The sequence below is a fragment of the Saccopteryx bilineata genome, chromosome 6 (assembly GCF_036850765.1).
Source record: "Saccopteryx bilineata isolate mSacBil1 chromosome 6, mSacBil1_pri_phased_curated, whole genome shotgun sequence".
NCBI lineage: Eukaryota > Metazoa > Chordata > Mammalia > Chiroptera > Emballonuridae > Saccopteryx > Saccopteryx bilineata.
Genome location: NC_089495.1, coordinates 152,380,734 through 152,405,585, shown reverse-complemented (window position 1 = coordinate 152,405,585; position 24,852 = coordinate 152,380,734). Strand labels below are relative to the sequence as shown.

The following is a 24,852-nucleotide window of genomic DNA, read 5'->3' as shown; positions in this document are numbered from 1 at the left end:
TCAGTACTGCTTTTGCTCTGTCCCATAAATTTTGATGTTGTATGCTCATTATCATTCGTTTCTAGGAATTTTTTTATTTCTTCTTTAGTCTTATTCTTAATCCATTCGTTATTGAACAACCTGCTATTTAGTTTCCATGTGTTTGAGAATTTTTGAGCTTTTCTGTTGTGGTTGATTTCTAGTTTCATGCCATTGTGATCAGACAAAGTGCTTCATATGATTTCAGTCTTCTTAAATTTGTTGAGAGCACTTTTGTGCCCTAACATGTGGTCTATCCTAGAGAATGTACAATGAGCACTTGAAAAGAATGCATATTCTGAAGCTTTAGTGTGAAAGGTTCTGAAGATATCTATTAAATTGAGTTGATCTAGTGTATCCTTTATGTCTGCTGTTTCTTTGTTAATTTTCTTTCTTGAGGATCTATCTAGTGATGTTAGTGGGGTATTGAAATCCCCTACTATTATAGTATTGCTGTTGATCTCACCCTTTATATCCATCAAAGTCTGCTTTATATATTTAGGTGCTCGTATATAAGGTGCATATATATTTATAATAGTTATATCTTCCTGTTGGATTGCTCCCTTTATCATTATGTAGTGGCCTTCTTTATCTCTTACTATGTTCTTTGTTTTAAAGTTTTAAACTCCATTTTGTCTGATATAAGTATTGCTACCCCAGCTTTTTTTTCATTTCCATTCGCATAAAATGTTTTTTTTCATCCTTTTACCTTCTATCTATGTGCATCTTTTGTTTTAAGGTGTGTCTCTTGTAGACAGCATATTTACGGGTCCTGTTTTTTTATCCATGCAGCTACTCTGTGTCTTTTGATTGGATCATTTAATCCATTTGCATTTAAGGTTATTATTGATATGTAGTTGTTTATTGCCATTTTATTCTTTAAAGCTGTATTCCTCTTTTGCTATATTCTTTTCCCACTTTGATATGTTTACAACAGGCCCCTTAACATTTCCTGCAGCATTGGTTTGGTTGTAATGAATTCCTTGAGGGGTTTGTTTGTTTGTTTGTTTTTTTGTCTGGGAAGCTTTTTACTTCTCCTTTAATTTTAAATAATAACCTTGCTGGATAAAGTAGTCTTGGTTGTAGGTTCTTGTTCTGCATTACTTTGAATATTTCTTGCCATTCCCTTCTAGCCTCAAGTGTTTCTGTTGAGAAGTCTGATGTCATCCTAATGGGGGCTCCTTTGTAGGTCATAGCCTTTTCTTCTCTAGCAGCTCTTACTATTTTCTCTTTATCACTTAGCTTTGTTATTTTAATTATGATGTGTCTTGGTGTAGGTTTCTTTGGGTTTCCTTTAATGGAATTCTCTGTGCTTCTTGAAGTTGTGAGAGTTTCTCCTGCCTTAATTTAGGGAAGTTTTCAGCTATGATATGATTGAATGAATTCTCTATCCCTTGTTCTTTCTCTTCTTCTTCAGGAACCCCTATGATGCAGATGTTATTTCTCTTCATGTTGTCACAGAGCTCTCTAAGAGTTTCCTCAGACTTTTTGAGTCTTCTTTTTTCTTCTCTGTTTTCATTCCTTCAACTTGCTGTCTTCCAACTCGCTGATTTGATCCTCAGCTCTATCCATCTTGTTTTTAATTCCTTCCTTTGTGTTCTTCATTTCTAATATTATATTTGTCATCTCTGACTGATTCTTTTTTAATATTTCAATTTCCTTTTTTATTTAGGATATTGAAATCCTTTGCTATTTCTTTATTTAGGTGTTCATAATGACCATCCATTGTTGTTCTAAGATCCCTAAGCATCCTTAAAATCATTATTTTGAACTCTGCATCCGGAAGTTTGGTTATTTCCATATCACTCAGTTCATTTCCTGGATGTTTCTCTTGTGGTTTCATTTGGATTGCACTTCTCTGTCTTCTCATTATGTCTGTGTGTTTGGGTGTTTGTTTGTAGAGCTGGTTCAGTCTAGGCTTGGTGTTGTCTGCCTCCAGTTTTCAATTGTGTTATTTCTAGGTCTTCTTGGGTTGGCATCAGCTATTATTTGTAATCCACTTTTGGATTTGGGCCACTTTGAAGTCTTGATTTGTTTGTTTTCTTAACAGGTGATTTGTCTTGTTTGCTGAACTCAGCAGGGGGCTAATTTGAAACTGTATCCAGGAATGCGGTGGTTGTAATCTGAGACTCTGAAGTCTTCTTCTGGGAGTTAATCTATCTAGGGGCAGGTTGCTTTCTCAGCTTCAGTAGGGGGAGGTGTATCTCAGATCTCCATGGAAACCTGAGTTACTGCCTCTCCTTTCCACTTCTTGTTTTCAGCTGTGCCTTGTTGCACTGATTGGAGCTGGAGAGATGTCTGGATATCTGTGCCCTGGAAGCACTTTGACTTTTGTTTTGTGGAAGGATCAGTCCCTCCCCCAGCTATGGCTGCCTGCAGCACTGAATGAGTCAGCTTTTCAGGTTGTCCCCTGCATTCCTCTGCCCCTCACCATCTGTCTCTCTCTCCCCTTTCTTTTTGGAAGACAAAATGGCTCTTTCAACACACTTCATTCCCTGGTCACCAGGCAAGTTCCTGTGAGCAGTATTTACTGCTCTTTTCCTTGGAGTGAGATCCCTTCTGGGTTCTCAGCCTCAACCCCTCTCTGTTCCTGTAAGTAGGGTAGATTCAGGCATACCAGGTTTGTTGTGGCTTCTTCTTTGCTCCTTGGTTTTTGAGAGGTGTTCTTGTAGTCCAGATTTGGTTTTTCACACTGATTTTCATAAATTAGTTTGTAATCCAGTTCAGTGGTGTGAGCTGGGAGTCTGTGCGTCTGCCTACTCCGCTGCCATCTTCAAAATGTAATCTATCTTAACAGAATGCTTTTTTCAAAGCATGTTGATATTTCTATACACAGTGATCATAAATTATGTGGATGTTTAGGAATGTTTATTTTTATTCCTTCCAGATAGTACTGAAATAGCAGTGAAGATTCCCTCAATAACACAGAAGAGGAACTTCAGCCAACTACAGAGAGGAGAGAAGCTTGGGATGAAGTTGTGAAATTTCAAAGGAAAATGCAGCATAAACTCATCCCATCTTAAAGCTTAAAAGAACTTTAGAGATACCTGTGGATGCTTCAGGGATTTCATAAACAGAATTTCACTTTTTAAATACTCATGTTTGTAGGTTTAAAATCATGAGTTGTAAACAATATATACCCTCAAATTTGTTAATACATCAAATTTTAATACAAGTCCAACGATACAGTAAATTGAGTTTCCAATTTAACTAGTTTTTGTATGGAACTCACAATAAAACTCTTCCATCATTTCCAATTAATTGAAGAAAGTCTTTAAATGGTAAAATAAGAAGTTTATCACTTATCTTCATTACTCAAAATTTTCTTTATATTAAGAATCTAAAATCTACTTTATTTCTATACTTTATGTTGAAATAAAGTAGATATTGAGGTTGCTACTATTTGTCTCACAAAATGTCAATATATATTATCTGATTACAGAAGTTTAGGAAATATTAACAAAGCTAAAAAGGTTTCTTCATAATTTCATATGAAGAGAGGGAGGAAGAGCAGGAGCAAAATATAGTTTTCTTAAATTTCTGGTTCAGAAAATGTGAGGGTCCATCACTCTTATATCTTACACTTAGATGCAGAAAATTCTGGTAAGGGAGATAATATTAACTAATATAAGTCTCAATTACCATTTGATTTCTTCACAGAAATTCTATTAGAGCCTGTAAAATCTAGTCATGACCACCTATTAAGACAGTCAAAAATGGTGACTGAAGGAGAGTTGACTTGGGGTAGTGAACATACAATACAATATACAGATGAGGTATTATAGCAGGCATCCCCAAACTATGGCCTGCAGGACGCAAGCGGCTCCCTGAGGCCATTTATCCAGCCCCACATTTATAGAATGGGCACCTCTTTCATTGGTGTTCAGTGAGAGGAGCACTGTATGTGGCAGTTCTCCAACGGTCTGAGGGACAGTGAACTGGCCCCCTTTGTAAAAAGTTTGGGTACCCCTGTATTATAGAATTGTACACCTGAAACCTATATAATTTTATTAACCAATGTCACCTCAATAAATTCAATAAAAAAGTTTTTTAAAAAGTAAATCAATCACAAGTATATCCAGTTTTAAAATAGCAGTTCTTTCAATCATATTCATGCATGCATGCATGCATTTATTCATTCATTCAATCAATGAACATTGTTCAATGAACATTGTTCAATGAACATTATTCAATGAACATTATTCAATGAACATTTACTAGGAAGCTACTGTACACCAGGCACTGGGGAATATAATAGAAATCAAGAGCTCATAAGAGTCTCTCTAAACTCAAAGATCCTCTCAGTCTATCAGGAGATTAAAATGAGGTTATCAGCAAATGTTTACAATGTAGAGTGACATGCATAAGATTTGAATATCTATTTGCACAACAGTGTTAGAATCTATATACTTCTTATAAAAGTAAATAAAATAGAAATGTTCCTCTTATTTCCTTTTTAAACCTTATCAAAATTCCCTTTTTTCCAACACTTATTGGCTTGGTTCCTGTACTGGACTATATAAATAAGACATGTCTGAAGTAATAGAGAGTGCTATTAATAATTTTGTTGGATTAACAACTGCCCAGGTAAAACTGGATGCATGGTTAACTTTTTCCCAAAAATCACTATTCTGAACTGTAGGGTCATCAAAAAGTGTAAGAGACAGGTTATGTTCATGATCTAAAGTAGGCTGATGAAATCCATATTGATTTATTTTTCCTTTGGAACCATGACTTTCATGAGCACATTCTGATATGTGAAGAGGGAAAAAGCTTCTCTCCCAAATGCTTTTAAATTTTAAATTTATCTAACTTGCCATGTCTTTTGAATTTCTGTAAAGAACCACAAAACCGGGTACAAAAGAATCCTAAATCAAGAAAGTTCAAACAAAACTCCAAAAGCAGCCTACAGAATGCCAGCAGGGGCCTGGCCCCAGATCAAAGTAGCAAGAAGTGGTTTGGCATACTGGCACCTCCACAGTACTCAAATAACCATTAATATTTTCTGAAATATCTAAAAGAAAGAAAATTCAGGATTTATGAACAAGAACCTGTTTATATTGCCAGGACCAGAAACAGCAACTGAGAAACCAACTTTAAATGTTATGCTCACTTAGTAGGAACCTGTGGTCCCTCTAAGGAAGAAGATGCAGGACTGAAATTGAAAATGCATGCACTTAGAAAATCTGAGGAGCAGATAACGGTGGTGACATAAGGAAAAACTCATAGTTCTGTTTTGAGGTTAGAATCTAGGAGAGTTAGTTTGGCTTTTCTTCGTGTGTGTGTGTGTGTGTGTGTGAGAGAGAGAGAGAGAGAGAGAGAGAGAGAGAGAGAGAGAGAATGCCTGTGGGCACTAGAGAGGGTATGTTTTGTAATAAAATAAAAAGGGGGCCCTGACCATTTGGCTTAGTGGTAGAGCATCAGCCTGGTGTATGAAAGTCCCGGGTTCAATTCTTGGTCAGGGCACACAGGAGAGGTGCCCATCTGCTTCTCCATCTCTCCCCCTCTTGCTTCTCTGTCTCTGTCTCTCTCTTCTCCTCCACTCCTTAGCCATGGCTCGACTAGAGCAAGTTGGCCCTGGGCACTGAGGATGGCTCCATGACCTCCGCACTAAAATATAGCAAGGGCCTCAGATGAGCAGAGCATCTTCCCCTAGTGAGCCTGCCTAGTGGATCCCGGGTCTGTCTCTGCCTTCCTTCCTCTCACTAAAATTAAAAAAAAAAAATGAAAAAGAAGAGGGCTAAATGTATGAAATTATCTACATAAGAAATCAGTCACTACTACTCATTCAAAGTAATATGTTTAGAGTAATAATAGGTCAGGCTGACTGCATAAGAATCACTTTTAAATTCAGGTTCCTGTACTCTACGCCAAGATTTGATTAGATAGATCTGCAGCCAGGGTTAGGAACAGTGGTGAGATTCAAATAATTTAACAACCGGTTTTCTGGCCTAATGACTGCTTTAAGTATAAATAAAGATATACTGAAAGGTAGTTTATTATTTCATGCACTTAATACTTAAATAAGAATAGAATAGGTACACAAAACTAGATTAGAAGAGTTTTAAAATAGTAGTAAAAAATATTAAATAATACCTGACAAAAAGCAGTAAAACTATTATTTAAGATATTTCCAATGACAGCTTGTCACCCCTGGTTGTTTGGCACTTTTTCTCTTTACATTATATGTTTGTTTACTGAAGTAACAAACACGTGGAATTAAAATGTAGTATTTCATCAAAGGTATAATGAGTTTTATGAAATGAATAAATAAATATTACAAGCATAGTTCCATCAAAGTTTTTTCACCTTTGGGAATGAACATTATTACTATGGGCGCTTAAAATACACTGTTGAGCAGATGAACGTTAAAAGAATAAGGAATGTAAATTTGTGATTTCCACACTGCGCAGCTGCCTAGGTGTCCATCTTTGAGAGAACCCTGATTACAAGTGACATTTTAACAACCAGTTTGCCAAACTCAACAAAAATAACGGTATTGGTTCTGTTGAACTGGTGCAAACCGGCTGAATCCCACCACTGGTTAAGAACCAAAGACCATAAATTATTACAAAAATTCTTGGTTTCTTAAGCCCTTCAACTTCACCATAATTGTTGTTTTAACAGATCTGTTTCCTCCAAATAATAAAAAGCACTCTGAGGCTGCCTTCAGAAAGGCTGCCTGGGGAAAATGCATCCTATTCTCAAGCCAGTTCTAGAGACAAAGGAAAACCCTAAGAGGTTAGGATGGAGTAGGTCTCAAGTTAGAAGGGGAAAGTACTTTGAATTATTGGGGTTTGTTGTAAGGAAGGGAAAATCCCTAGAGTGCCCTGGTTAGGAGCTTGGTGATAATAATCCCTGTTTGGGTCATTGCTCTTTGACTCTATAGTTATCACAGTACTATTATTTTCTGTTTTGTACCTCCTCTCTGCTCATATTATCCCCAACTAGTCTGAGACTAGGACGTTTGGGGAAAAAAGGGGGTGCTTCAACAGAGGAGAGTAACATTATTTGTCTATTTTCCAAAAATGTGTGTGGCTGCTTTAAGATCATTTCAAAATCTGCCACTAATTGGTAAAGACTACATTATTTTCAGTTTTCTCAGGCTAAACTTTATTTCATCAGATAAATCATATATATTTACACTGATAAGTAAAGATTTATTTTAGCATGCTTTTATTAAATATTGAAAACTGTCCAAATCATGCCTGCAGAAGAGAAAAAATACTGTTTTTTTCTCTTTATATGACACTTAAAAGAAATCTACCCAAAGTAATTATAGCATATATTCAGAGAAAGAAATTGTGAGGGAAGGGTATTAATTCTTTTAATTCTCCTAGAATCAACTGTGGTTAAAAATGAAGTACTGTAAACAATATAACAGGTATAGATGAGAACATGAAGAAATCAGAAGACTTGTAATTTGCTGGTGGGAATGTAAAATGGTTCAGTTGCTGTAGAAAGCAGTTTGGCTGTTTCACAAAAAGTTATAGATATACTGTATTTCCCCATGTATAAGACACTCCCACATATAAGATGCATCTTAATTTTGGGACACAAAATTTGAAAAAAAATGTATTACATAAAGTTATTGAACTCATATTTATCATAAAATTCATACAACTCCTCATCACTTTCAAAACTCCCATCCATTAGCTTGTCCTCATCTTTGATGATGAATTACTGTCTTCATATACGGCCTTGTTCTCAGTTCCATCTAAGGCAGTGCTGGTCAATCTGGTCCCTACCATCCACTAGTGGGTGTTCCAGCATTCATGATGGGTGGTAGCAGTGCAATCAAAGTATAAATAAAAAGATAGATTTAACTATAGTAAGTTGTTTTATAAAGATTTATTTTGCCAAACTTAGCAAAAATCTGACATAAAATACTTGGTAAGTAATTATTATTATATGTTTTAACTTACTGTAACTCTGCTTTATACATTTTATAAAGTAAAGTTACTCCCCTACTTTATAAATCACCATTACTGTGGAACTGGTGGGCGGTTAGAAAATTTTACTACTAACAGAGATATGAAAGTGGGTGGGTTGGTATAAAAAGGTTGACTACCCCTGGTCTATGGCATTTGAAATGCCACACTTCTTAAATGACTTGACAATGATCTCAATCTTGGTATTATCCCAGGATCTTATCGCCCAGGTACAAACTTCTCCTATAGTTTGTTTCTTCACTCTCCCAGCTGGTGTCAAATTGTCCCCAGAAGACTTCATCCATTGCTTCCATCTGTCTCTCAAGGCAGCTTTGAAGGGTTTCTTAACACTGACATCAAGTGGTTGGAGTTGGGATGTCAAGCCTCCAGGTATGATGGGAAGTTTTGTTTTTTGTTCTGCAGCAATCTTCATTCTGTGTTTTGTTATGTTTTCCCTGAACTGATCAAGCACCAATAGGACAAAAACAAGCGGGAAATGCAAGTTTAAAAATCTACAACCACTGGAAGATGGCAGTGGAATAGGCAGACACACAGACAGACTCCCAGCTCACATCACCGAACTGGATTACAAACTAATTTAGGAACAACCAGTGTGAAAAACCAACTCTGGATTACAAGAACAGCTTTCAAAACCAAGGAGCAAACAAGAAGCCAAAACAAACCTGGTAGGGAGCGCCTGAATCTCCCGTGCTTAGAGGAATGGGGGGGGGCCGAGGCTGAGAGCCCAGAAGGGATCTCACTCCAAGAAAAAGAGTAGTAAATACTGCTCACAGCCACTTCCCTGGTGACCAGGGAGCGAGGTGTGTTGAAAGGGCCGTCGTGTCTTCCAAAAAGAAAGGGGAGATAGAGAAAGACAGATGGTGAGGGGCAGAGGAATGCAGGGGACGACCTGAGAAGCTGACTCCTCCAGTGATGGAGGCAGCCATAGCTGAGGGAGAAGCTGATCCTTCCACAAAACAAAAGACTATAGTGTCACAGATCTCCAGACATCTCTCCAGCTCCAATTAGCGCAACAAGACACAGCTGAAAACAAGAAGTAGGGAAGAGGGACAGTAACTCAGGTCTCCATGGAGATCTGAGATATACCTCCCCCTACTGAAGATAAGAAAACACCCAGCCCGCAGCGAGAGTAACTGGCAGAAGAGGCCCTCAGAATCTTAGGTTACACTGGCTGTATTCCTGGATACAGTTTCAAATAAGCCCCCTGCAGAGATCAGTAAACAAGACTAACACCTGTTAAGAAAACAAACAAATCAAGACTTCAAAGCGGCTCAAATCCAAAAGTGGATTACAAATAATAGCTGATGCCAACCCAAGAAGACCTAGAAATAACATAATTGAAAACTGGAGGCAGACAACACCAAGCCTAGACTGAACCAGCTCTACAAACAAAACACCCAAACACGCAGACATAATGAGAAGACAGAGAAGTGCAATCCAAATGAAACCACAAGAGAAACATCCAGGAAATGAACTGAGTGATATGGAAATAACCAAACTTCCAGATGCAGAGTTCAAAATAATGATTTTAAGGATGCTTAGGGATCTTAGAACAACAATGGATGGTCATTATGAACATCTAAATAAAGAAATAGCAAGTATAAAAAAGGATATTGAAATATTAAAAAAGAATCAGTCAGAGATGACAAATACAATATCAGAAATGAAGAACAAAAAGGAAGGAATTAAAAACAGAGAAGGAACGAAGGAATAGAAACAGAGAAGAAAAAAGAAAAGACTCAAAAAGTCTGAGGAAACTCTTAGAGAGCTCTGTGACAACATGAAGAGAAATAACATCTGCATCATAGGGGTTCCTGAAGAAGAAGAGAAAGAACAAGGGATAGAGAATTCGTTCAATCATATCATAGCTGAAAACTTCCCTAAATTAAAGCAGGAGAAACTCTCACAACTTCAAGAAGCACAGAGAATTCCATTAAAGGAAACCCAAAGAAACCTATACCAAGACACATCATAATTAAAATACCAAAGCTAAATGATAAAGAGAAAATAGTAAAAGCTGCTAGAGAAGAAAAGGCTATGACCTACAAAGGAGCCCCCATTAGGATGACATCAGACTTCTCAACAGAAACACTTGAGGCTAGAAGGGAATGGCAAGAAATATTCAAAGTAATGCAGAACAAGAACCTACAACCAAGACTACTTTATCCAGCAAGGCTATCGTTTAAAATCAAAGGAGAAGTAAAAAGCTTCCCAGACAAAAAAAAAAAAAAACTCAAGGAATTCATTACAACCAAACCAATGCTGCAGGAAATGTTAAGAGGCCTGTTGTAAACAGATCAAAGTGGGAAAAGAATATAGCAAAAGAGAAATACAGCTTTAAAGAATAAAATGGCAATAAACAACTACATATCAATAATAACCTTAAGCATAAATGGATTAAATAATCCAATCAAAAGACATAGGGTGGCTGCATGGATAAGAAAACAAGACCCATGCATATGCTGTCTACAAGAGACACACCTTAAAACAAAAGATGCACATAGACTGAAGTTAAAAGATGGAAAAAAACATTTCATGCAAATAGAAATGAAAAAAAGTCCGGGGTAGCAATACTTATATCAGACAAAATGGAGTTTAAAACTTTAAAACAAAGAACATAGTAAGAGATAAAGAAGGCCACTACATAATGATAAAGGGAGCAATCCAACAGGAAGATATAACTATTATAAATATATACACACCTAATATAGGAGCAAATAAATATATAAAGCAGACTTTGATTGATATAAAGGTGAGATCAACAGCAATACTATAATAGTAGGGGATTTCAATACCCCACTAACATCACTAGATAGATCCTCAAGAAAGAAAATTAACAAAGAAACAGCAGACTTAAAGGATACACTAGATCACCTTGATTTAATGGGTATCTTCAGAACCTTTCACCCTAAAGCAGCAGAATATATATTCTTTTCAAGTGCATTCTCAAGGATACATTCTCTAGGATAGACCACATGTTAGGGCACAAAAGTGGTCTCAACAAATTTAAGAAGATTGAAACTATATCAAGCACTTTCTCTGAACACAATGTTATGAAACTAGAAATCAACCACAACAGAAAAGCTCAAAAAACCTCTAACACATGGAAACTAAATAACAGGTTGTTAAATAATGAATGGATTAAGAGTAAGATCAAAGAAGAAATAAAAAAATTCTTAGAAACAAATGATAATGAGTATACAACATCAAAATATATGGGACACAACAAAAGCAGTACTGAGAGGGAAGTTCATAGCACTACAGGCACATTTTAAGAAGCTAGAAAAAGACCAAATAAACAACTTAACCCTGCATCTTAAAGAACTAGAAAAAGAACAGCAAGTAAAGCCCAAATGTAGTAGAAGGAAGGAAATAATAAAGATGAGAGCAGAAATAAATGACATAGAGGCTAAAGAAACAATACAGAGGATCAATGAAACTAGGAGCTGGTTCTCTGAAAAGGTAAACAAGATCGATGAACCTTTAACTAGACTCACCAGAAAAAAGAGAGGACTCAAATTAATATAATTAGAAATGAGCGTGGAGAAATAACTGACACAACAGAAATACAAAATATTGTAAGAAAATACTATGAAGAACTGTATCCCAAAAAACTAGATAACCTAGATAAAATAGACAAATTCCTTGAAACATACAATCTTCCAAAAATCAATCTGGAAGAATGAGAAAACCTAAACAGACCAATTACACCAAATCGAAACAGTTATCAAAAAAACTCCCCAAAAGGAAAAGTCCTGGGCCTGATGGCTTCACAAGTGAATTCTACCAAATATTCAAAGAAAAACTAACTCCTATCCTTCTCAAGCTGTTTCAAAAAATTCAAGAGGAAGAAAGACTTCCAAGCTCCTTTTATGAGGTAAGAATAATTCTGATTCCAAAACCAGGTAAAGACAACACAAAGAAAGAGAATTATAGGCCAATATCCCTGATGAATATAGATGCTAAAATCCTCAACAAAATATTAGCAAACCGGATCCAACAATATATGGAAGAAATCATAGAACATGATCAAGTGGGATTTATTCTTGGGAGGCAAGGCTGGTACAATATTTGCAAATCAATCAATGTGACTCATCACATAAACAAAAGGAAGGAGAAAATCCACATGATAATTTCAATAGATGCAGAAAAAGCATTTGATAAAATCCAGCACCAATTCATGATCAAAACTCTCAACAAAGTGGGAAGACAGGAAACATACCTCAATATGATAAAAGCTATCTATGACAAACCCACAGCCAACATCATACTCAATGGGAAAAAATTAAAAGCAATCCCCTTAAGATCAGGAAAAAGGCAGGGGTGCCCCCTTTTACCACTCTTATTCAACATAATCCTGGAAGTCATAGCCACAGCAATCAGACAAGAAGAAGAAATAAAAGGTATTCAAGTTGAAAAAGAAGAAGTAAAACTAGCATTATTTGCAGATGATATATTGTATACAGAAAACCCTAAAGTCTCAGTAAGAAAAACTACTGATCCGGATAAATGAATTCAGTAAAGTGGCAGGATATAAAATTAATACTCAGAAATCAGAGGCATTTTTATACACCAACAATGAACAGTCAGAAAGAGAAAGGAAATAATCCCCTTCACTACTACAACCAAAAAAATAAAGTACCTACAAGTTAATTTAATCAAGGAGACTAAAATCTTGAACTTGGAAAACTATAAAACACTGATAAAAGGAATCAAGGAAGATACAAACAAGTGGAAGCATATACTGTGCTCATGGTTAGAAAGAATAAACATCATTAAAATGTTTATATTACCTGGCCCTGGCAGGTTGGCTCAGCGGTAGAGCGTCAGCCTGGCGTGCAGGAGTCCCGGGTTCGATTCCCGGCCAGGGCACACAGGAGAAGTGCCCATCTGCTTCTCCACCCCTCCCCCTCTCCTTCCTCTCTGTCTCTCTCTTCCCCTCCCGCAGCCGAGGCTCCACTGGAGCAAAGATGGCCCGTGCGCTGGGGATGGCTCTGTGGCCTCTGCCTCAGGCGCTAGAATGGCTCTGGATGCAACAGAGCAACACCCCAGAGGGGCAGAACAACACACCAGGTGGGCATGCCAGGTGGATCCCGGTCAGGCGCATGCAGAAGGCTGTCTGACTGCCTCCCCGTTTCCAGCTTCAGAAAAATGAAAAAAAAAAACGTCTATATTACCCAAAGCAATTTATAAATTCAATGCAGTAACAATTAAAATACCAATGACATATTTTAAAGATAGAGATCACATATTCCAAAAATTTATATGGAACCAAAAAAGAACACAAATAGTCTCAGCAATATTAAAAAAGAAGAATAAAGTGGGAAGTATCACACTTCCTGACATTAAGTTATACTTCAAGGCCATTGTACTCAAAACAGCCTGGTACTGGCATATGAACCAGCATATAGATCAATGGAACAGAATAGAGAACCCAGAAATAAACCCCCAGCTCTATGGACATCTGATATTTGACAAAGGACGTAAGGCCATACAATGGTGTAAAGAGAGCCTCTTTAATAAATGGTGTTGGGAAAATTGGACAGCTACCTGCAAAAATATGAAACTAGATTACCAACTTACACCATTCACAAAAATAAACTCAAAATCAATAAAAGACTTCAAAGTAAGCCATGAAACCGTAAGCATCTTAGAAGAAAACATAGGCAGTAAGCTCTCCAACATCTCTCGCTGCAACATATTTGCTGATTTATCTCCACGGGCAAGTGAAATAAAAGACAGGATAAACAAATGGGACTATATCAAACTAAAAAGCTTTTGCACAGCTAAAGACAGTAAGAACAGAATAAAAAGACAAACTACACAATGGGAGAACATAGTTGAAAATATGTCTGAGAAGGGGTTAATAACCAAAATTTATAAAGAACTTGTAAATCTTAACACCAGGAAGATAATCCAATCATAAAATGGGCAAAAGAAATGAATAAACACTTCTCCAAAGAGGACATACAGATGGCCAATAGGCATATAAAAAATGCTTAACATCACTAATTATTAGAGAAATGCAAATTAAAACCACCTATGATATATCACCTCACACCAGTCAGAATGGCACTCATCAACAAAACAACACAGAATAAGTGCTGGCAAAGATGTGGAGATAAGGGAACCCTCCTGCACTTCCGGTGGAAATGCAGACTGGTGCAGCTACTGTGGAAAACAATATAGAGATTCCTCAAAAAATTAAAAATCGAACTGCCTTTTGACCCAGCTATCCCCCTTTTAGGAATATACCCTAAGTACATCATAGCACTGTTCCAAAAGGAGAAATGCAATCCCATGTTTATGGCAGCATTGTTCACAATAGCGAAGATCTGGAAACAGCCCAAGTGTCTGTCAGTGGACGAGTGGATTAAGAAGCTTTGGTACATATATACTATGGAATACTACTCAGCCATAAGCAATGATGACATCGATCATTTACAATAACATGGATGGACATTTATCACATTATATGGAGTGAAATAAGTAAATCAGAAAAAACTAAGTACTATATAAATTCATAGGTAGATGGGACATAAAAATGAGACTCAGAGACATGGACAAGAATGTGATGGTAATGGGGGGGTGTGGTGGTTGGTGGGGAGGGGGCAAGGAATGTGAGAGAGGCGGTGGGAGGAGGGGAGGGGCAAAAAAATACCTGATAGAAGGTAACGGAAGACAATTTGACTTTGGGTAAGGGGTATGCAACACAATCAAATGTCAAAATAATCTGGAGATGTTTTCTCGAAACATATGTACCCTGATTTATCAATGTCACTGCATTAAAATTAATAAAAAATATTTTAAATAAAAAAGTCTACAACCACTGTATAAGATGCACTCAGTTTTTAGACCCCAAATTTTAAAAAAAAAGGGTGTGTCGTATACGTGGGGAAATACAGTAATTACTATATTATATAACAATTCCACAGCTAGCTATATATCCAAAATAATTAAAAACATATACCCAAACAAATATATATATAACCATGTTCATAGCAATAGCCAAAAAGACACAAGACACAAAAGGTTATAAAGGTTAGGGCAAAAGTAGGTCTACAGTTGTTCATATAGAAAATATATAATGATTAATACATAATAATAAAATAAACTAAGCCCTGGCCAGTTGGCTCAGCGGTAGAGCGTCGGCCTAGCGTGCGGAGGACCCGGGTTCCATTCCCGGCCAGGGCACATAGGAGAAGCGCCCATTTGCTTCTCCACCCCTCCGCCGCGCTTTCCTCTCTGTCTCTCTCTTCCCCTCCCGCAGCCAAGGCTCCATTGGAGCAAAGATGGCCCGGGCGCTGGGCATGGCTCTGTGGCCTCTGCCTCAGGCGCTAGAGTGGCTCTGGTCGCAATATGGCGACGTCCAGGATGGGCAGAGCATCGCCCCCTGGGGGGCAGAGCACCGCCCCTGGTGGGCGTGCCGGGTGGATCCTGGTCGGGCGCATGCGGGAGTCTGTCTGACTGTCTCTCCCTGTTTCCAGCTTCAGAAAAATGAAAAAAAATAAATAAATAAAAAATAAAAATAAACTGTTCCATGTACTCACAACTGTAAACTTACTTTTGCCCCACCCTGTATACATAAAATGATTCCATTTTGAGATCCATTCAGCATAGGCAAACCATGCAGATAGAAAGCAGACTAGCCTGACCTGTGGTGGCGCAGTGGATAAAGCGTCGACCTGGAAATGCTGAGGTCGCCGGTTCGAAACCCTGGGCTTGCCTGGTCAAGGCACATATGGGAGTTGATGCTTCCAGCTCCTCCCCACCTTCTCTCTCTGTCTCTCTCTCCTCTCTCTCTCTCTCTCTCCTCTCTAAAAAATAATGAATAAATAATAAATAAAAAAAAGACATCTTAAAAAAAATAAAACAAACAGAAAGCAGACTAGTTGATCCCAGCGACTGTGGGGAGTAGAGAATGGGGAGTAACTGCTCAGTGAGTATGGGTTTCTTTTTTGGGATAACGGAAGTGTTTTGGAACTACATAGAGGTTGTTATACAACTTTGTGTCACCATATTGTTCACTTTAAAATGGTTATTTGAATGTTATGTGAATCTCACCTGAATAAAGAAGGAAAGGAGGGCTTTCACAGTAGATGTGGGTATGTTTTTCCCATAACTAAGAAGTGGGTGTAGGACCTGGCCCGTTGGCTCAGCGGTACAGTGTCAACCCAGTGTGTGGAAGTCCTAAGTTCAATTCCTGGTCAGGGCACACAGAAGCAACCATCTACTTCTCCATTCTCCTCCTCCTCTCTCTCTTTCTCTCTCTTTCTTCTTCTCCTGAATCCATAGCTAAAATAGTTTGAGCAAGTTGGCCCTGGGAACTGAAAATGGCTCCATGGCCTCACCTCAGGCACTAAAATAGCTCATTTGCCAAGCAATGGAGCAGTGGCCCCAGATGGCAGAGCATTGCCTAGCAGGGGGCTTTCCAGGTGGATCCTGGTCAGAGTATATGCGGGAGTCTGTCTGTGCCTCCCTGCCTCTCAACAGAAAAGGGAAGAAAGAAATTGGTGTGGGTCTGTACATACCTGGAAGAGAGGGTTGATTTTTCTGAGGGACCAAGTTTGGTTCCAGAGATATGGGTAGTTCCTCAGAAACATACTTTAAAAGCTCCTTTCCCATATATGTTACCTGCACATAATTAAGCACAGAATTAAAACTATACATTTTATAAGGAGCAGGCTGTAACTTTGGTAAAGTATTGACTGTTATATATTAGGGACTGGTAAGCTATACCCAAAAATGGATCCAGATGCCACCTTTTGTAAATAAAGTTTTATTAGAAGATAATGCCACCCATTTGTTTACTTAATATCTACGGCTTCTTTTGTGCTACAATAGTTGCAACAGAGACTATATGCCCATGATGACTAAAACATTTATTATCTGGTCTTTCACAGAAAAATTTTTTTGACCATTTGTATATTAATTCTTTCATCTATTCACTTATTCAACAATCATTAATTCAGCACTTGATACTTTATAACTTTTCAAAATAATGTTGGATTAATAAAATTAAGCCACAAAAGTAATGGTACTTTTCAAGAAATTAGATATTGGCTGATTAGATTAATAATATTTTGGGTAAAGACATCCAAGTTTTTTGTTTTGGGTTTGCGAACTTAGCTATTGTTTATCAGCCCCCAAAGTTAGAGCTTAGAAATATCTACATATGAATGTGCTGAGCTGAGGCAGACTGGTAGCACCTGCCAGAAACATTCTAGGCCTGAGTGTCTTTGGGTTTCAATACTCTTAGTTCTAGGGCAGTCTGATAATGCACCCCCAGAAGCTATGCTCACTGTAACTAAATCATCAAGTCTCAACTTGAATATCTTTTCCTCCAAGATGCCTTCCTATAACCTTTAAGGTCAAATAATGACTGTCCTCTAGGCTCCCTTAACTTTCATGCTCACATTTCTTACAAGGCACTTATCACATTTAAGTGAAACTGTGTGTTAATATATCTGTTTCCATTAAACCACAACCTCCTTGAAGACAGAGTCTGGGTCATCTTTATTTTTATAATCTAACATTTCATATATTGCTTCACAATCCTGGGACAAAACTCTGAGGTTTCAGCTCTTAAGCAAGATTCTTAAATTCTCTGCGTCTCAGTTTGTACATCTGTAAAACAAACACCTCTAGTTTACTAAGTTGTTGTAAGAATGAAAAGATATAACATATGAAAAGCATTTGGCACACTGTTTAGTGTATCCTTAGTAACTTCTTGTTATTGAACAGAGGGAAGAAGGCGTAGGGCAGTGGTCCCCAACCTTTTTTGGGCCACAGACCGGTTTAATGTCAGAAAGTATTTTCACGAACTGGCCTTTAGGGTGGGACGAATAAATGTATCACGTGACCGAGACAAGCATCAAGAGTGAGTCTTAGACGGATGTAACAGAGAGAATATGGTCATTTTTTAAAAATAAAACATCGTTCACTTAAATGTAAATAAAACAGAAATAATGTAAGTTATTTATTCTTCCTCTGCTGACCGGTACCAAATGGCCCACGGATCGGTACAGGTCCGCGGCCCGGGGGTTTGGGACCACTGGCCTAGGGGATCTGGACGGGTGAGGCATCCCTTGTACTCAATCCCTGGTAACGGAAGTGAAACGGACCTGGCCTACCAAGCATGCAAATCCCTCCTCATTTGCCATGGAAGGAGAGCCAAGGCCCCTGAGTGCCACCTGTCAGTTCCCCAGGCAACTAACAATTAGAAACAATGAACTTTTTTCCTGCTGTGCCCTGACAATATCCAATACATCTTATGTACTCATCAGTGTGCAGGCTTAGTACGTTATTACCTATATCTCAGACTTAAAGCACATTTTTATCAGTTAGTGCTGTGTAATATAAGGTGGTTAAATTACACCTGAGAAGCCTTAGGGATCTTAAACATACCACTGGGGTAATCCAGACATACAAAGAATCATAGCTCGAAGAAAATTCACTGAGTTAAAAATCTATTTTCCACAAGATAGGGTGATTTATTGTACAAGGATAGTAATGAATAGATCTCCAAGTGAATAGGCACTAGGCCACTTCTGGAAACTGTCCATCTTATACTAGTGCCTGTGCTCCAGGAGGCTAAAGCATAAGAGCTTCAACTCCATCACAGTGCAACACAGTGCTCACGTTTGTAGTGATGCTGGTATAAACAAACCTACTGAACTGCCAGTTGCAAAAACAGTACATAATGCTTGATAATGAAAATAAACGACTTGTTATTAGTTTATGTATTTACGAAATAAAAAATAATACGGTGATACCTTGAGATATGAATTTAATTCGTTCTGTAACCGAGCTCATAAGTCGGTCAACTCGTATATCAAACTGCCGATACTGGACCCATGTTCCAACTAGCGGCAGCTTCCCGAATCACAACTTGTATCTCGAAATTTCGCTCGGATCTTGAACAAAAATAGGAACTGAGCTACAGCTCATATCTTAAAAAAAAATTGTATGTTCGTCTGTTTGTATCTCAAGGTACCACTGTAATTACATATTTACTAAATAAAAAAATTAGTAAAGCATAAGGTCAAATAGTCCTCACATCTGACTATGACTAAACTCTAATTCCTGAACTAAATCTCATTGGATGCATATCTAGCTCATATGCCTGCTCCAACAGAGGCTAGGTTCTTGGGGTCTTGTACTACATAGCCTCCAGCAAGCTCAGCAACTTCACTGCCCAAAACCTATTTTGATGAAGGGCATCTGATGGGATAATATCTTCCCCTAGATGAGGACAAGTAAGAGAGTCATAGGTCAGGGTAAGGCACATTCCGTGAGGATACTTGTAGATTGTTGTGTTCTTAGTTCACTTTAAGATCACTGATGCTTTCCCTGAAGTTCTTACAGCAGAGGGTCCATTATTCCCCAGACACCAGTCCATGTTGGTTCCCTAATATCATTTTAAGGAAGAAGTAGGGTGTGTAGGGTGTGTGTGTGCATGTTTGGGGTGAATTGACGATTTAGCTAGCAACTAATCTGGAAATGTAGTGAATGAGCAAAGTGAAACAATCGATACATTCTATCTTGGCTAGGTCTCTGAAGAAATGAAGTATGGTATCAATTGTCATTCACTGCAGTAACAAATGTTGCTCTATAGTATTAACATGCACCAGGAAAATATAAGCCTGACCAGGCGGTGGCACAGTGGATAGAGCGTCGGACTGGGATGAAGAAGACCCAGGTTCAAAACCTCAAGGTCACAGGCTTGAGTGTGCAGGTTCATCTGGCTTGAGCACAGGCTCACCAGCTTGAGCACAGGGTCACTGGCTTGAGCATGAGATCATAGAAATGACCCCATGGTTACTGGCTTGAGCCCAAAGGTCACTGGCTTGAAGCCCAAAGTCACAGGCTTAAGCAAGGGATCACTCGCTCTGCTGTAGCCCCCCTCTTAAGCCCCCCAGTCAAGGCACGTATGAGAAAGCAATCAATGAACAACTAAGGTGCCACAACAAGACTTGATGTTTTTCATCTCTCTCCCTTCCTGTCTGTCCCTATCTGTCCCTTTCTCTTCTGTCTCTGTCACAAAAAAATAAAATAAAAAAATAATAAAACATAACCTGCCTTTGACTATTAAAGAGGTATCCAAGAATTTGTTGCCTCACTGGGACTCCATTTTATTCCAAAGTACCAGTCCATTACTCACACGTCTTCAGAAAAACTAGTTATTGGTATTGACTAATGAGAATTTGACAAAGGATGATCAAATGACTTTTAACTCCATTTCAAGTATTAAGAAGACAACAAATTTTCACTACTCCAAGAGGAAAGGATAATTTTTTTTAATCACTGGGGGAATAAAGGGACAAAGTTCATTTGAACATAAAAAACCATTTGGGATAAGAAAATTAAAATATGTCTAAAGGAATTCAGAAGTCAAAACAAAGTAGTATCAAAGTGTAATAACTGCCTTAGAAAGCTGATCCTGAGGAAATAATAATAGGTATTTTCCTACTACTCACCTCCTCTCAATCATCACCCCAGAACTTCCCCTTCTCCATTTCCCCCCAGATACTCTTTGCAGTTAGAGGCAAGAGAAGGGCAGTTGGACTTTCAAATTGTTTACGTCTTCAGGATTCATAACTCCTGGATATTTGTATTTTAAAAGGGCCCATATCTCCAACCACCACCTCCTGAGTAGAAGCTGGACTCACAGGAGATTTAAGTTACGACAAACTGTGTCAGTGGTGGGATTCAGCCAGTTTGCACGGTTTGGCAGAAACAATACCTAATTTTTTGTTGTTTGGTGAACCAGTTGTTAAAATGGCACTTTTAAAAAAATTTTTACATTTTATTTAGAAAACTGACTTCAACAGGGTGACGTTGATCAATAAGAGTACATAGGTTTCAGGTGAACATGTCCACAGGATTTGAACTGTTGTGTTGTATACCCATCACCCAAAGTCAAATCTCCATCAACTTATATTTGTCCCTTTTTTACACCATTGCCCCCATTCCCTCCCCTCTTTCCATTCACTCAAGTTCCCTTCTCCCTCCCCAACATTCCCTTCTTCCTGCTAACCACTTCACTTTTATCTATGTCCATAAGTCTCAGTTTTATATCCAACCTATGTGTGAAATCATAGAGTTCTTAGCTTTTTCAGATTTACTTATTTTACTCAGTATAATGTTCTCAAGGTCTATCCATGTTGTCGTGAATGTCACTGTATCATCATTTCTTATGACCAAGTAGTATACCATAGTATATATGTACCACATCTTCTTTATCCAATCCTCTATTGAGGAACACTTTGTTACAATGTCTTGGCCATTGTAAATAATGTTGCAATGAACTCATATGAGGATGCCTATGTCTTTATATGCCAATGTTTTTGAGTTTTGGAGGTAGATACCCAGTAAAAGGATTGCTGGGCCATATGGTAATTCTATTCTTAATTTTTTGAGGAACTACCATACTTTTTTTCATAATGGTTGTACTAATTTGCATTCCCACCAGCAATGAATGAAGGTTCCTTCTTCTTCACAGCCTCTCCAATACTTATTGCCTGTTTTGTTGATAATAGCCAATCTAACAGATGTGAGGTGGTATCTCATTGTAGTTTTGACTGCATTTCTCAAATAGCTAGTGAAGATGAGCATCTTTTCATATACCTGTTGGCCATTTGTATGTCCTCTTGGGAGAAGTGTCTGTTCAGGTCTTCTCCCCATTTTTTTTTTATCTTTCTGAAGTGAGAAGCAGGGAGGCAGAGAGACAGACTCCTGCATGAGCCCAACTGAGATCCACCTGGCAAGCCTACCAGGGAGTGATGCTCTGCCCATCTGGGGCACTGTTCCCTTGCAAGCAGTGTCATTCTAGCGCCTGAGGCAGAGGCCATGGAGCTGTCCTCAGTGCCTGGGCCAACTTTGCTCCAATGGAGTCTGCGCTGCGGGAGGGGGAGAGAGAGATAGAGAGGAAGAAGAGGGGTGAAGGGTAGAGAAGCAAATGGCCACTTCTCCTGTGTGCCCTAGCCAGGAATCAAACCTGGGACTTCCACATGCCAGGCCAATGGTCTACCACTGAGCCAGCTGGCCAGGGCTTCTCCCCATTTTTTAATTGAATTGTTTCCTTGTTTGTTGCAGACTTTGTGAGTTCTTTATATATTTTGGATATTAACCCCTTACCAGAGTTGTTTCCAAATATTATCTCCCATTTAGTTGACTGCCTATTTGTTTTGTTGTCAGTTTCTTTAGCTGTGCAGAAGCTCTTTAGTTTGATGTGGTCCCATTCATTTATCTTTTCCTTCACTTCCCTTGCCTTTGGGGTCAAATTCATAAATTGTTTTCTACAGTCAAGGTCCATGAGCTTAGAAGTAAGGTTTTCTTCTATGTAATTTATAGTTTCAGGTCTTATATTTCGGTCTTTGATCCATTTTGAATTGATTTTTGTGCAAGGGACAAACTGTAGTCAAGTTTCATTCTCTTGTATGTGGTTTTCCAATTTTCCCAGCACCATTTATTGAAGAGGCTTTCTTTTCTCCACTGTGTATTTTTGGCTACTCTGTCGAAGATTATTTGTCCATTTATGTGTTTTATTGCTGTTGTTATTGTTTTTGTGATAGAGACAGAGAGAGGGACAGATAGGGACAGACAGATAGAGAGATGAGAAGCATCAATTCTTTGTTGCAGCACCTTAGTTTCTCTTTGATTGCTTTCTCATATGTGCCTTGACCAGGGGGCTCCAGCAGAGCAAGTGACAACTTGCTCAAGCCAGCGACCTTGGGTTCAAGTTAGTGAGCCTTGCTCAAACCAGATGAGGCCGCACTTAAGCTAGCAACCCCGGGGCTTTGAACCTGGGTCCTCCACGTCCCAGTCTGATGCTCTATCTACTGCACTGCCACCTGGTCAGGCTCTCCATATATGTGTGGTTTTATTTCTGGGTTCTCAATTCTGTTTCATTGGTCTGTATGTCTGTTTTTCTGCCAATACCATGCTGTTTTGATATCATGGCTCTATAGTATAGTTTAAGTCAGGTAGTCTGATAACTCCAGATTCCTTCTTTTTCCTCAGGATTGCTTTTGCTATTTGAGGTTTTTTTTATGGTTCCATACAAACCTGGTAATTTTTTGTTCTATTTCTTTAAAGAATGACATTGGGATTTTGGTAGGGATCGCATTGTTTGTATATTGCTTTAGGTAATATAGCCATTTTAACTATGTTGAGTCTTCCAATCCATGAACATGGAATATTTTTTTCATTTCATTGTGTCTTTTTCAATTTCTTTCAATAATGTTTTGTAGTTTTCAGTATATACATCCTTCACATCCTTAAGTTTATTCCTAAGTAATTTTTTTTGTTGCAATTTTAAAAGAAATTCTTTTTTTTTTTCTAGTTCATTTCCCAAAGTTTCATCACTGGCATATAGAAAAGCAGTAGACTTTTGAATATTGATTTTGTATCCTGTGACTTTATTGTTTTATTGTTTCTAATAGTTTTTTGGTGGAGTCTTTGGGGTTTTCTATATACAGGATCATTATAACTGCAAAAATGATACCTTTACTTCTTTCCCAATATGAATGCCTTTTTATTCCTTTCTCTTGCCTGATCACTCTGGCTAAAACTTCCAGAACTATGTTGAATAAGAGTGGAGAGAGTGAACAGCCTCATCTTGTTCCTGATTTTAAAGGAAAAACCTTCAGTTTTTCACCATTTAGTATGATACTAGCTGATGCTTTGTCATATATGGCCTTTGTTATTTTGAGGTACTTTCTTTCTATTCCAATTTTATTGAGTGTTTTAAACATAAAGAAATGTATGTTATCCAATGTCTTTTCTGTATCTATTGATACAATTATATAGTTTTTGTTCTTTGTCTTGTTGATGTGGTGTATTATGTTGATTGATTTCTGTATTTGAACCATCCTTGTGCTCCACGAATGAATCCCACTTGACTATGATGTATTATCTTTTTAATGTGTTATTGTATTCAATTTGCTAGTATTTTATTTAGGATAAAATAGCACTTACAATCAGAGTTTTCTCTAAGGTGGGTAACCTAGGCAGCCGCCCAATGTGGAAATCACAAATTTACATTTCTTATTCTTTTTTAACATTCACCTGCCCAACAGTATATTCTAAGTGTCCATAGTAATGTTCATTCTGTCCATAGGTAAAAAAAATTACAAGTGAAGATGCCAATCAAGAAACAATATGGAAATATCTTAAACAACAGTTTTCTTGTTTTTTTGTCAGGTATTATTTAATATTTTATATTAAATATTATTAATATTTTATAACTCTTATAATCTAGTTTTATATACTTTTATTGTTTTTAGTTAAGTATTAAATGCATGAAATGATAAACTACCTGTCAGTATATCATTTTCTTATACTTAAAATGGTCATTAGGGAAGAAAATGAGTTGTTAAATTATTTTAATCCCACTACTACACTGAGGATATAATTAATTGGCTGAAGAGGTTGTCTTGTCCAGATCAATAATTTCCATCACTTTCTATATTCCTACTCCAACTTTTCTATATCTTGATATTCCTAATCATGGTGGTGGAAGAAGTTTTTTTAGAAAGTGTATAGGGCAAGGAGGAAACCATGGAAAAAATGTCAATTCTACATCCAAAAGAGTACATTTATAAGGGTTGAAATTGAGACATGGAAGCAACGAGATGGGAATTATGTTTGCACAAGAGATCTGTCAGTGCTCATGAGTCACTACCCATAATGGCAGTCTACTTTTCATCTGCATAAATCTAATTCTGGGTATTAACAAAAATGAACTGTCATTACCATTCGTATGATTTTCATACTGCAATGGTACCACAGAATGGTATTTTTCCTGTGGAAGTGGGCAACTTTTCCCACACAGGAAGAAGGCTTTGCAGAAATTCAGAGGCAGCTGAATGATTCTGTG

General features: G+C 37.8%; 1 protein-coding gene across 1 annotated transcript in view; it reads right to left on the bottom strand.

Moving 5' to 3' along the window:
- ANKRD31 (ankyrin repeat domain 31) overlaps positions 1-24,852 on the bottom strand; it is a 259,980-nt gene that overhangs the window by 17,503 nt on the left and 217,625 nt on the right. The window contains 1 exon segment of the mRNA XM_066237559.1: positions 16,502-16,604. Within this exon segment, the coding sequence (XP_066093656.1) occupies positions 16,502-16,604 (103 nt within the window).